Here is a 13,816-nt window from a genome sequence, read left to right as displayed (position 1 = left end):
GTAAGTGCAGTCACCCCATCATTAGTCAGCAGTCTTAGCAGTAGTCCTACATACCAGATATGTTACCAGTCTGACACTGGTTAATGTGTAACTAGAGAGAGGTGAACCACCATTTCCCCTCCTTCCTCTGTGGCCGGGGCCCTGACTCAAAGCGAAATGGACACTTGACTTCATTAGCTAGATTGAGATGTGTTAATATGTAACATTACATAAACAGGTGATAAAAGACACTTAGATCATGCAAAGCCTGCACTGTAGCAGTCTTAACACTGGGGCTTTAGCTGCTTTGTGTATAGTGGTTAGGAATAGAGAATGGACCAAGTTCTCCCTCTCCGCTATAGAACAGATCTCCATGGAAAACTTTAAACTATGCTTGAGTATTGGCAAATGAAATACGAGTTTTACATTTATTCCAAAATAATTGAATTGATATTAAAACAAAGGATTTGAGACCAGGCAGGTTTCTTTACAGGTGTGTGTGTGTGTGTTTGGGGAGGGGGGTGAGGTGAGAGCTGGGTAGGTCAACAACACTGACCTGTTTGTGAACTACATCTGATATAGTTATCTAATAGCTGAAAATTGACTCTGAAATCCATTTCCTTCCTTTATTCCCATCCTGCAGATAGACTCTTTAACTCTGTATTTTAAGTCAGGATAGGACACGTTGTTGATATCAAATACAATCAAGTTGTCTGTTACAAACAACACTATTGTTATTTATATTTGTGCTCTTTGGTTTCGAAGAGATGGGTGTGTCACCGTGGGCTGTCAGAGATTTAACAGACCAAACTTCTCCAGTATCTGAGAAAGATGAGCCTTCATTCATATGTCCAGAGTGAGAATGATGTTCTACATGCAATGCTGTAGTCTGAAGTTGCATGTCAACTGGTCCTGCATACTTGGCTGTCATTGACAGAGAGGTCAGGGGTGGCTCACCAAGTTGTTGACCATCTTGCTCTTTTAGAGATGGTCACTGCTGATACCCTAGATGTTTGGCCTGGATCTGGAGTTCCGTAATACTTACCTGTGTCACTGATATAGGTACAGAAGAAATGACACTGCCATCAGGCCTACAAACACCAAGATAAATCTTTAGGTCCTAAAACTCCATCTAGTTGAAGGTATCAACCTTCTCACAACGTACCACTGGTAATTTTGCTCATTAAAAAAAAAAAAAAGATAATTTCCAGTTATTTCTGAGATCTGAAATGGTGATAAGCAGAGAAAGTGTCCCCATTCTTAAATATTCAGTGCAGAGAGAGAGGGGTTAACATGTAATTCTGTGGACTAGAGCCAGGTTGCTAGGGCAGGTCTCCATAAAAAGCTGTGTCACATGGCGTGTATTATCAGTGCTGGTCATCAGTGGGCACTGAGCTGTGTCTGATGGACTGGTGCCTGGGGGATGAAGGCACTCCACACATTATTATATATTGCTGTATGGTATATTCTGCAGATAGGAGGGGAAATAAAGAATACCTTTTGAAGAACTAAGTGTTTCATAAATGTAGACAACATCTTATTTTTCTTCTTTTATTAATGAATATAATTATGTTTTTTACTGTCTTGTGTATCAGGGTGAGGGTGATGCCAAGGGAAAATAGATACTATCTTGTTTATTAGACAGTGTCTGTGAATTGTGAATTTGTGTTTAATTTCTGAAATAAGGTTTATATTCCTGTCGATGGTCCTGTTATGCCATTGCTCCTGTTTGATCAGTTGATATGCAAATGGCAGTTAATTTCTGTGCTGTATTCTGTTGCTCAGGCCTCTGCCAGACACCAGTGCTCATATCTCATCTATGCTGTATTCTGTTCTTCAGGCCTTTGCCAGACACCAGTGCTCATATCTCATCTATGCTGTATTCTGTTCTTCAGGCCTCTGCCAGACACCAGTGCTCATATCTCATCTATGCTATATTCTGTTCTTCAGGCCTCTGCCAGACACCAGTGCTCATATCTCATCTATGCTATATTCTGTTCTTCAGGCCTCTGCCAGACACCAGTGCTCATATCTCATTAACCTCCATAAGACAGAGTTCTTGCTGTGTGGTGGGGAGGAGACCTGGCTGAAGGGGCTGGACCACATACCACAGAAACTACGGGACCTGTATGAAATCATAAAGATATTAGCACACAGGCCATGGCTAATATCCAAAAACCACATTGAGGTATGTTCATCTTTGGCAAATCTTTGTCTCCTTTAACTTAACCAGTATTTAAAAGGTGTTGTTCTAAATATTTGAGTCATTACCTGATAAAGTTTTATTTGAATTTTGAATTTCACTGTAGGGAAATGCCCAGAAATAGGTGTATAAGAAAAGGAAGGTCTGTGGATGAGATCCATGTACATGTGAATGAATTTTGTTATTTTCAGAAACTGACACGGGGCAATGATAACTGGTCACTAGCAGAAGTGATGCATGCTCTAATTATAATTGCACACTTCCATGCCATGTGCTCATTTGTGTACGGCTGCGGTATTCACCCTGAAATAGACGAAGAGAACGGACACACTTTCCGCCCTTCTTCATCGTCAGACAGTGAAGACAATCACTCCAGTAGCAATAGTCACTCTGGCTCCCCAACCTCAGTAAGTGACTCCTCATAATCTTTGCTCATAAAACTTATCTTTGCACTACATTTTTGTATTTCTGTGTAAATTTTGGTCTAACAGGCTTCCCTTTTTTGAAGGCATGAACATCACAGTTGTACGCTATGATACCGTGTTGTTGTATGCTGTTATGAAACTGGTGGACTAGTATATTACAGCTGTGTTTTATGATAATATGGTATACATATACATCAAAATTGTGGTATTTTACAGACAGATGCAGCGGCAGGGATTGAGGCTCTGATGGAACGCATGAAGCAACTCAATGAGACAGGAGAGGAACCAACACAGGAAGAAATGTTAGCCAGATTCCAGAAAGTGGAGTCCCAGAGTTTAGAATGTGAGTCTTTGTTAGGATGAAATGTGATTTTTTGGAAAAAAATAGGTTAGTTTTCACCTTATTAAGTGCCCATCTTGATTGCTGTAATAAGTTCTATTAGAAAGGTTTTGTGAATATTGTATCACAAAATGGATTGTTTTCTTTTTCAGTGGAGGCAGGTAAATCCCAGCTCTCACCTAAAGCCAGTATTTTGTGCTATGTGGAAGATCCCAGCTTTGGGTATGAAGACTTTGCCATGAGGGGAGCAGTACAGGAAATCCCTACATTTAGAGCACAGGTAAGTTCACCTGGGCCCGCCCTCTTACTGCACAACTGAGATATACAGTAAAGATCTGAATTTGATAAACATAGAGCTGTTTGATAATAAGACTGGTGTATTTTGGTATACATATGGCTGTGTAGTATTGAAATTGATGTATTTTAGTATACATACCTCTTTTTAGTAATAAGACTGATGTATTTTGACATATTTTTGTATCATGAAAACATTATTTGTAGTCCTAACCTAGTAGTGACAGGAGTATGTGAATGTTTTCAGGACTTCTCCTGGGAGGACCAAGGCTACTCATTAGCCAACCGTCTGTACTCTGACATAGGAACTCTACTTGACGACAAGTTTAACACAGCATACAATTTGACATACTTCACGTGAGTGGCTACAGGGTTTCTGTTATTAATTGAGTTAGAAAGGTTTTTATTTAAGTCTTAAAGCTGATAAAATTATCATTGTAAGACTGATGATTTGAACACTGGTTTACTACAGTGACTGCTAGAACAACACTGCCTTGCGGTGTTAGGTTTCCAGAGGCTGAAGAAAGTTTCACTTTGGTACACTGGTGTTAAATTCAGTATAATTAATATCATCTGTTGTGTTGACTTGCAGAATGGGTCCCAACACAGATGTGGACACGTCTTCTTTTCGTCGAGCAATCTGGAACTACATCCATTGTATGTATGGTATCCGCCATGATGACTACAATTATGGAGAGGTGAACCATCTGCTGGAGAGATATCTCAAGAGTTACGTTAAGACGGTGACCTGCTACCCAGAGAGGGTCTCCAAGAAAGATTACGACAACTTCATGAGGGGGTTTAAGCACTCAGAGAAGGTAAGCTCTCTTTTCTGTTGCTCTCTTTGAAATGAACATCATTTAATGTTAACACTCTGTGCAATGAGATATATAATGGAAGCCAGGGAATATTCAGCACACTGTAATTTTCACCATTAGGTTGCTCCAAGTTGTATCATTAATGTGGATATTTGGTTATTTTCAGGTCCATGTCAACCTAATGCTGCTAGAAGCCAAGATGCAAGCAGAACTGCTGTATTCACTGCGGGCACTTACACGTTACATGACCTAGTCTGCTGCTGGCCAAAGATTGCCCCAGTTCACACTGACTGGCTCCCATATACAGGACTGAAGGAGCTCGTATTGGTGCTGTGCATGCCACCCCATCTAGTGGTAATGAACCACTGGTTGTATTTGGACACCTTAAACTGACTGATAAAGTGGAAGACTGCTCTCCTCTCCATGCTTCTATTGTTTCATACGGCGTGGCTGGACATGGAGGGAAGATGGCCTGGACTCCCTGCTGGAGTCTGTGTGGCCCCCTAGTCTTTCATACTGATATCTTGGTGCTATGTCACACAAGCGTGTACATAGAGAAGAGGACTGGTTCAGCTGTGATAGTTGTGTATATTCTGTACAAAGTGTCAGGCGTTTTCATCACCTTTCCATTCTTCATACAGATTCACATTTCAGACATACCAGCACAGTTTGGTGCTGTGGTATATATATATATATATCATTAGTCATTAAAGATTTCATGTACTTTGTCAACAGTGCCATAGGGAAAGACTTGGCATCTCTGTAGTACTGCACCACACCCTGTCAGAACCAGAGACATCTACATCATAGCTTGGGTAAAACCACTTAGAATTAAGAAGTCTTAAGCTTTAAACTGATCAATGAAATTGATTGTCTCTATTCATAGAACCACTGTTAGTATCAGTATTGGTAAAGCATTTCTGCTTGGAAACATGTTAGTAGTAATAGCTCTGTATGAGAGTGCAGACATAGACTGATATCACCATATTTGATGTGTGAAAGGTAGATAAGCTGTTGGTCATTATTTTTTATGAAGATACTGTTGCCATCCATGTAGAAGGTGCTGCCACCTGTAGGGTAAAACTATGGCAGGCAGTGCCCTGTTGAACAGGAAGGCTGACTTTGATCTGTGCACATATATACAACACCTGTAGTGTTCAACAGTACAGTTTTCAATACTTATACGTTATTTCCCTCGGCCTAAAATCTCTTATCTGGTGTACAAGAACCTATGGTGTGCTTACAAAACATCCTGCGGTGCACCTCCTGTAGAACAGGTTGAAACTGAACAGTTTCACACAACATGCCTGCAGGGAAGTGGTCATTTGTGTCATTTTTATCATCAACTTTGATTTCTAAAGTGAATTTGCTATTGTTTATGTCATTTTTTACAATAATATAAATAAATATAATTGTTTTTTATGTCAACGTATAGAAATGATGGCTCATTGTTGAGGAGCAGTATGAGGGTATGCATTATAAGGTGAATCAGCATTAGTAAGGAATTGAGGTTTGTAGAGTTGGAGTTAATCCTATTAAGATTTTTGTTATTTTTCATGGCTTATATTTCTGATGCTGGTATCGCGTTTTGTGATATGCCATATCAAGTGTACTGTCTTGAGTACACCAATGGTGTATGCTGTTCATACTTTGCTATTGATGTTGTCATTATTGGGCCCTGAAATGAGTGATATAATGAAGAGGACAGTTTACCATATATTGTTATCAAATTATTTGCATGGATGCTCAAGGATAGATGGCGCCAGGTGCATCAGTATTATTATGTCCATATTTGTGTGCAAAGGGAAGCAAGAATTTATTTGCATTTTGTGACAGTGATTTTTTTTACAATTACAATTAAAATGTATTAATAACTTAAAATGAACTGGTCTATTTCCTGATACTCCACTTGTTTTTTATCATTGTGCATTGATATTGCTGTAGGGTGTATTTCTTGCTAGAGGCCAGTTAACTGTATAAGTGAAAATTATTTGATTTGTCATGAAAACATATTATGAAAATGCTGGTATATTTTCAGGGCATATGTTTTGTGAATGAGCAATCTCAAGAAGTGATTTACAGGCAGTATTTTCTCTAGATGATTTAGGTTATTGCTGTATTCTGTGTGGCTACAGTGTGGCTGGCAGTAGGGAAGTGTGGCCTAGAGAATCACCAGGAAACTTTTTTTATGGACACATAATTCTAAGAGCTCTTCTTGACACTGTGGCCTCATATGGGTAAACATAAAGATTATTATAGATCAGTGATATATTTCTGTGTCAGTAGCAGTGGATGTTTCATTACCCTGTGGTAATTATAACATTTTCAAATCAGCTGGCACAGGAAAACTTTTGTCTGATAATTTGCATTTTCCTGGATTTGTAAATCACGTTGTCTAAAATGCTTAGCTTATCTGACCACATGATTGGTCTAAGCAAGGAGTATATCAGTACAACTCCATGGTCATAGCAAGTTTTGAAGGTGACTAGGCACCTGCCCTTGTGGAGACTTCGCCAGGAAATTGTCACGATTTGGCTGGACCCCAGCAAGGTGGTCTGCATCACTCTTCAACCTCTGGCTGAAGTTCTAGGTGCTGATCTATGGATCTTTATGGTGTCTAGTTTGATAGTAATATGTTATGACCAGACTGTAGATAAGGTGACAGGTGCTCCTTACCACCTGTGCTATAGTTTGTATTCTAATAGTAGTCTAACAGTGATATTGAGAAGTGTTGCTTTCACAAGGAGCATGCCCAGGTGCTCCTGAAGGTTATAATAAACTGCTCCCATTTGTGTTTGGCTACAGGGACTGGGGGGTGGGAGGAGTTTGGTGTGACCACAGGGAAGGGTGATTGGGGGGGGGGGGGTGCAGTTGTGGCCACAGGGAAGCCAATATATCTATATATATAATTTAAGCAACAGAAGTTTCCACCAGAAACATATGATTAGTTTATTCCAAGTACTTGCTATGCTGTTTTCTAATGTATGTTGTCCAAAGCACGTTTCCTTTTTCTTGTGAGAATTTAATATTTCTTCCAAAGGAAGATACATCATGTTCAATGTCAATAAAATGAATAAAAAAATTCAGACTGATTTGTTCTTTTTTTAAAAAAATCATATTTGTGATTTCTTATTGAGCGAGTAAGCCTTTCTGTTGTTGTCCTTCATCCCACAGTGCCTGTGTGCCTTGCTGCCCTCATGAAATAGTTTAACCAAACGAGTCCAGAAATGAACAAGAGAACTCTGTTGGTGTGCAGTTGAAGACATAAATAAAATTATTCTTAAAAACTGAGCCCAAAAAGAAAATTGTCAATTTCAAAATTTGCCTTAAGTAAAAGGGATCAATCTTCTCCTGACTTCGGTACCAAGTAATTTTCCCTAAGAATCCATTTTCTCTCACTCAAGAATCATTGCTTTACCTCACACAAGAAGAGGAGACTTATACAAAAACTCAGTCAACCACAACTATCTGTAACAACTTCAAGGTTTGTTATTCTCAGTGGCCTGACATCTATTGGAGATTTTAACATCAATTTTAATGATGTTCACATCAACTTCTGCTTGTTCTAACTTGGCATAGTACTGTCAGTCTCCACATTTTATTAACAATTGATTTTCCATGCTAGCTTCTAAACAAATCCCGAATGGCTGTAGTTTGTGTCAATGAAATGACCGTTTTTGAAATCAACTGACATGCCTATGTAACTAAAAAATATGATTTTTTTACAAGTATGAGAAAAACTTGTTAACAACCCCAGCCCATTCTTTCCGTCTTTTCTTTCTTCTTTTTTTTTTTTTTTTTTTGGGGGGGGGGGGGGGGGGGGGATCGAGAAGGGGCAATTTTATTCTCAGTAAATGTCTCTACATGTAGTTGTACTTTACACTCCTGCTCTTCGTTGGTAACAATGACCATTCCAGCCTTTCTTTGGTCTTTAAAATCCCGTAAGGGTCTCTTCAGCTGTAGGGAAACATATTTGGAAAAGAAAAACATGTCACTTATTTCAGGTCTACTGGAGAGACCAATTTCCCCAGAAGCACTGTCACAGCAGTACGTGTGGGCACAAACACTCGCACACTCATACGTAGATCTAAGTAAGCATTATTATTATTATTATTACTACTATTACTTATTGTTAATATCCATGTTTTCCATAAGTTACTAAATGCCCTACACTTTTAGATGTCTGAAGTTTGGTGACATCCTCATTATGCGTTCCTTAGCATAGATACGAAACAGCCCACAACAACATTCTCGCTCTCACTACAGCGACCTTCGTCAGCTGTGAGATACTCTCAAACACTCGAGTGTATTTATCCCAATATATATCACTACAACAATGTACTTAAAAACAGAGTATTCCTGTGAGATAGGATGCACAATATAAAAATAAATATTTACAGTTCTTGTACTTATTATGAACAGATTTTACTATTTTAGCACCTATTTTCACTCATCGGTTATTTGAGAGTAACGCTATTCAAAAACAAGAATGGCGACAATCAGGCCAAAGCGGAAGCGCGAAATTCAAGATGATTTGCTTGACTATGTGGACAATTTCCAATATTTTCGTGCTTTGGATAGTAAAAAGAGGAGACGTTCAACAGGCAGTGTTTTGAAACCGGTGAAAGAGGTAGGTTTGCCATTTAAATCTGAACTATGAAGAAAATGGAAACTCCACTTTCTCTGCAACCGTAATTGTCTGTATTTATCTGCGATGTGTTTGGAGCAATGAATAACTGTTCAGTATGTGCATATCAAAAACCGTAAAAAGGCATGCTTAGGCAGGGATTTGCACGCTTTGATTTTGGGAATTGAAAAGACATATTTGGCATCCAATATAAAAACTAGGCTCCACACATGGTGAGATATAGCCACATATTTTTTGTATGAATAAACCGTTTAGATTTGTTATCTATCTCATTCAGATCAGAAGCTGTTCAAGTTTTAGTGCACCACGTCCTATAATTTTTTGCCACTTTAAAAAATGAGTCAAAGGTTGCCCCACTTGATTTTCACCCGTTAAATAATGTTATAGATTCTTGAAATCTACCACGAAAGAAGTAGAAGAGCTAGGTATGAACCCCCCAATTTTAATTTTGATTCTAGAATTTCCCCAGAAGAGTGGCTATGTTTCTGAAATAAACAAAGTGATAAATATTTGGGCCACAGGTGTGTCCAATATGAGTTGATACAATAATACTTTCATAGTGTATCCAGCAAAGCTTAACCTTTAAACATTGGCTAAATGGGGATCGAAGGGGTGGGGGTAACAAAAAAAAAAAAAAAAAAAAAAATTATGAAAAAAATATTTGCCCATATTTCCCAAAAAATACTGATATCCTGGTTCAAAACCTTAGTCCTTGTTCTTCTATGTGGCTTATAATTTGTCTTGCTGAACAGGCTTCTGAGGCTATTAGCTGTTGATTGAAAAAGTTACTTTTCTTTTATTACATTAGACAACTGACTAAATTCCTTTTGAACAGATTAATCAGTCCAAAGAGTGGGGTGAACATTTTTTTTTTAATTTTCAGAATGTATGTGTAAAGGAGGCAAGGACATCAGTACAAAAGGTTAATGCTGAACTTAAAGTGGAAGACTTTCGATCACCACTCAAACCAGGCACCAGTGGGTTGGTGACACCGTTTAAAACATGGCGCAACACTCTACGGGGACAAATGAGGAGGTCATTTCACAAGAAAATCCTGAAGGGCATGACAAATTATGACCTTCCCTATCTTGGTACAGAAGACCTGAAGCGATTTTCTAAAGAATGTCAGAAAGACAAGCAAGTGGTAAGTTATCTTGCTTGATATTAGTTAAACAGCTGTGGATATATGGTAGTAATAATTTTGGAGTTCGCTAAGCAGGGATGGATAGAGTATACAGGTTTAACTTTCCAACTGTTTCACTGGTTATCAACCAACAATGATATAACTTAGTATAACTTAGTATAACTTAGTAGGCACTGGTCATCATAGTGAGAAAAAGTGGGTATCAAAACAGGCTTTATTTCTAGATAGTAAAACTCAGATAATCTGTGAAAAAATAATAATAAAGAATTTTTTTGTGAACTGCAACTCATTTCAAAGTTTAATTAGACTATGCCTGATTTCCACTCATGATTCTGTTCAGCTTATGGAGGCTCCAGAGTGAACACAATGAATGTTTCAGTGTCACATCTCAACTAACACAATAATGAAGAATGTACTAGTACATGCTCTCTAGGTTTTTATTTAAGGCAATTCATGTCTTCTTCTATGTCATTTTCCTCTTTTGCAAATTTATACATAAGCCAATATTTTCTGCTCACATTAAATTTATACATAAACCTTTTTATAAGCTGCCATTTAGTTTAAAAATAGGTAAGGGTGATTTTATTTTTGTTTGATTTTGTTTTTTATGTAAAAATGTTATTTTTTAAATTGATTAGGATCACATGATTTATTAGAGAAAACATGATTATAATTTTGATCCAAAAGAAAATTAGAAAAAGTCTTTCCTGAGATACTTGACAATTGCCTGTTATTGCACTGCCAAGCCCCAAATTTAATAATTCTTGTTTGCATAGATAATTTTTTTAATATCTTCATTTTTTTTTCATCTGACTGGAGCCAAGTGATGCATTCCTTGCTTTTTTACTTCATGTCAAAATACAAACTTTTAATAAGGATGTGAGTTACATAACAAAGAAAGGGAATAATTGTACTTAGGGTATCAGTGCTTGTTCTCTGTAAAAACGGACGGTTTTAAATCAATATAAATGCTCTACATATTTTCTATCTAGCTAGTCACGTGTTATTAGTAGATTCAGTACTTATTTATCTAAACTATAATCTTTGTAATAATTATATAATGACCAAGTACTGTAGCTCGTAGAAATTGTATAACAATTAGGAGAATATCAATAAAATTGTTCTCTGTATTCTGATATTTGTACTGTCTCCCTACTGATATGCCTGCTGTGATGGAGTGAAGTTTCTATCTGTAGCTTACACAGCCTTTGTACTCAAGACAGCAAACTAATCAATAACATCAGTAGGGGAAACTGGTGTCTATTGATTTCTGGGAATTATTCATAATTTATTCGTAGACAGTTGATGAAAGCAGTTCTGGAGGCCATGCTTTCATTATCAGAGTGAGAACACGTTGACAGTATCAGGAAGGAAGCAGTCATGGAGCTAGTTACTGGATAACACACTCTATGTGCTCTTGTCATAATATATTCACAGTCGATGTCTCAAGTCTTTGCACTGTACTTCTGTCAGTATGTATAGTTATAGTCCAAGACCCACAGGCACAGCTAGTCCTAGGATGGGACGGAGCAAGGTAAAAACTAAGCATTTACAGCATTTACAGAAGAAAATGATATCAGTAGTTTTTATTTTCACTTCAGACTATGAACTGGGAATGTCTATATTAGGACCAAGGACATTTTGTGATTTATATTTATCATTCATATTTTTGGATTATTTTTTTAAAAATTATTTGAATATGATTAATATATGATGGCAGTTATGAGTTTGATGAATTTTTTCCACCTGGTTGCATGTCAGGGAATTACAGGGTGAGTTATTGCTCTTTGTTTGTCAGCAGATGTTGGTTTAATGCAGTATTGGCACAGTATCTGTGGTATTTGGAAAATGAATTATAAGATGGGAGCTCAGCTGCTGATGAAGGGAATTCATGAGTTGTATGACTCATTGAAGCCAGCTATCCTTGTATAGAGCTATGGGGAGAGGAGAAGAAGGAAGGCCGTAGAGAGGGGGAAAGAAGAGATGGGAGCTGAAGGGAGAGGAATAGAGAGAGAGGGGAAATAAGGGACCTGAAGACACCATTAGGCAAACATGCCCTTTGTTTTTTAAAACGGGGAACTTGAAATGTCTATTTTAATTAAGTTAAAATCAGTTAATTGAAAGATTTTATGATGATAGAAAAAATATTTTAATTCAATGAAACTCCACATTCATTATGATATCAGTATACCAAGAATTCAACATACTCTTAAAATGTTTCCTCCTTTTGTATTTTTAATATATCTGTTCATCTATTCTATTACATATGGTAGGAATAGCCAGTCAAATTTTAGTGTACCAAAATTCAGCATCAAAGGTTTTAAAAACACCTTTATCTCTTTTTTTATCAAAGTTTTAGAGGTCTGTGCTTTAAATTTGAACTCATTTTGGTCTTTATGGTAAATCCTTTATTTAATCCCATTTTCTTTTATCAAATTCTTAGAGATCCGTTTTAGTTTCAAACTCATTTTGGTCTTTATGGTAAATCCTTTAATTTATAAATATTTTGATTAATTTGTTAATTTTATTCTATTTCTTATTCTGAGCAACTTGAGCTTTTGGTGGCAAGGTTTTATTTAACATATATTAACCTGGAGCTTATTATTACATTAGCACCAGATAAATATATTTATGCAAAGCCTGAGGGTTAGATGAAAAATTTAACTTGCTAAATAGAAATAAAAATTGCAGTAGTCATGAAAAGGGAAGTGAGAAAAAAGAGAAGAAAATTTGTCCTGGATTTTTTTATCCTCATTGGTATGTGTCAGTCATTCCACTATTGTGGATAAGAACAAAGCTGCAGTATTCAGTTGATCAGGAAGTGAGTGAGGACTGTAAACTCTGGCCCTGGACTCATGCTGAGCACCTGCTGATGGATGTACAGGTCTGCTTTCACAGGATACCAGCCTCTGGAAAGTCTCAGCTTTAAGTTGAATTAATTGTACCACCAGCGTTAGCGCTGGCGGTACACATGGTTTCGGTCCCGTCCGGATCGTTCCGCCGGCTCCGCCGGACGGCTACCGTTACCACTTCTCCTCCTAGACGGTAAGGGCCCCCGTACCCATCTCATGGATTTAGGTCACCTATAATCTCAACTCGTTCCACGTAAAATTTGGGCTTTGTCGGTATTGGGGTCTGGGTGTGGCACTCATTGCAATGCACCCTTGTCTAAAAATGGCAAAATTAAATGCTAATTATCTACCCTACGGAAGGAGTTATGGGAAAAATTTCTATAGACGGCTTTCCAAAAGTCATATGTGTAGATTTCAAATATACCCTTGGATTTGACCTTTGACCTTTACTTCAAGGTCAAATGGGCCAAAATTTTCAAAAAAATGAAATTTTTTACGAAAAAAATTTTTTTTGCCCTGTTATTCAGACACCACACAGACTTAACCAATAATATTATTGGAAGGTGTTACCCTTCAGGTCATCTTTCATCTCCATGAATTTGGGGTCAATCGGTGCATTTTCACGGGAGTAGCGGCCATAAGATACCGAAACTGAAAACTGTCTCTAATTCGGGAACCGTTAATGCTAGAGACCCATTCTTTTTTGCATTTTGTAGAGCATGTAAAGCCCAACACTGGAGGTGGTCTCGGTTTTTTTGTATTCCATACGGTTTTCGAGTTACGCTGTATCAAAAAGTACATATTGGTGGTAAAAGCAAAATGTGCAGTACGGTAATGGATAATAAATTTTGAACTCTGGAAAAATAAAACATAAGGCTTGGCAAAGCAGACAACTTGTGTTCAAAAATGACATTATTTCATCAAATTTGAACTTCTGAAACTTCAGAGCACCTCCTATTTCAAGAATTTTGACCAAAATGACATTTTCTTTATTTTAATTAATTTTTTCTGTACGAAATTTAAGGCACATTATGGTAACTCCAAAATTATAACATTTAGTCCCTTATATCTCCAAAACTGGCAGAGATAGGTCCATAGTTACTATTGAAGTTG

General features: G+C 37.4%; 2 protein-coding genes across 7 annotated transcripts in view; both read left to right on the top strand.

The window, feature by feature from the left end:
• The window catches only part of LOC106168960 (sestrin-1), a 30,168-nt gene extending 23,023 nt beyond the window's left edge, over window positions 1–7,145 (top strand). For all 5 annotated transcript variants that reach the window (XM_013548223.2, XM_013548224.2, XM_013548228.2 and 2 more), the window contains 7 exons: window positions 1,985–2,167; window positions 2,374–2,589; window positions 2,824–2,950; window positions 3,100–3,227; window positions 3,489–3,598; window positions 3,834–4,059; window positions 4,226–7,145. In XM_013548223.2, coding sequence (XP_013403677.1) covers window positions 1,985–2,167; window positions 2,374–2,589; window positions 2,824–2,950; window positions 3,100–3,227; window positions 3,489–3,598; window positions 3,834–4,059; window positions 4,226–4,312 — 1,077 coding nt within the window. In that variant the 3' untranslated portion in view covers window positions 4,313–7,145. The remainder of the gene's footprint in view (window positions 1–1,984; window positions 2,168–2,373; window positions 2,590–2,823; window positions 2,951–3,099; window positions 3,228–3,488; window positions 3,599–3,833; window positions 4,060–4,225) is intronic.
• Window positions 7,146–8,497: 1,352 nt separating this feature from the next.
• Window positions 8,498–13,816, top strand: part of LOC106168965 (rhotekin) — a 30,478-nt gene continuing 25,159 nt past the window's right edge. The window contains exons 1-2 of one of the 2 annotated variants that reach the window (XM_087012246.1): window positions 8,498–8,689; window positions 9,591–9,851. In XM_087012246.1, the coding sequence (XP_086868372.1) occupies window positions 8,549–8,689; window positions 9,591–9,851 (402 nt within the window). In that variant the 5' untranslated portion in view covers window positions 8,498–8,548. Of the gene's footprint in view, window positions 8,690–9,590; window positions 9,852–11,214; window positions 11,386–13,816 lie in introns of those variants that run through there. The other variant, XM_087012265.1, reaches the window with a different exon arrangement.

This window comes from Lingula anatina, chromosome 1 (genome assembly GCF_051362555.1).
Source record: "Lingula anatina isolate TDL-2025a chromosome 1, LinAna3.0, whole genome shotgun sequence".
Taxonomy (NCBI): Eukaryota; Metazoa; Brachiopoda; class Lingulata; order Lingulida; family Lingulidae; genus Lingula; species Lingula anatina.
The sequence above is the reverse complement of the archived record's forward strand: the minus strand, read 5'-3'. Positions and strand labels throughout refer to the sequence as shown.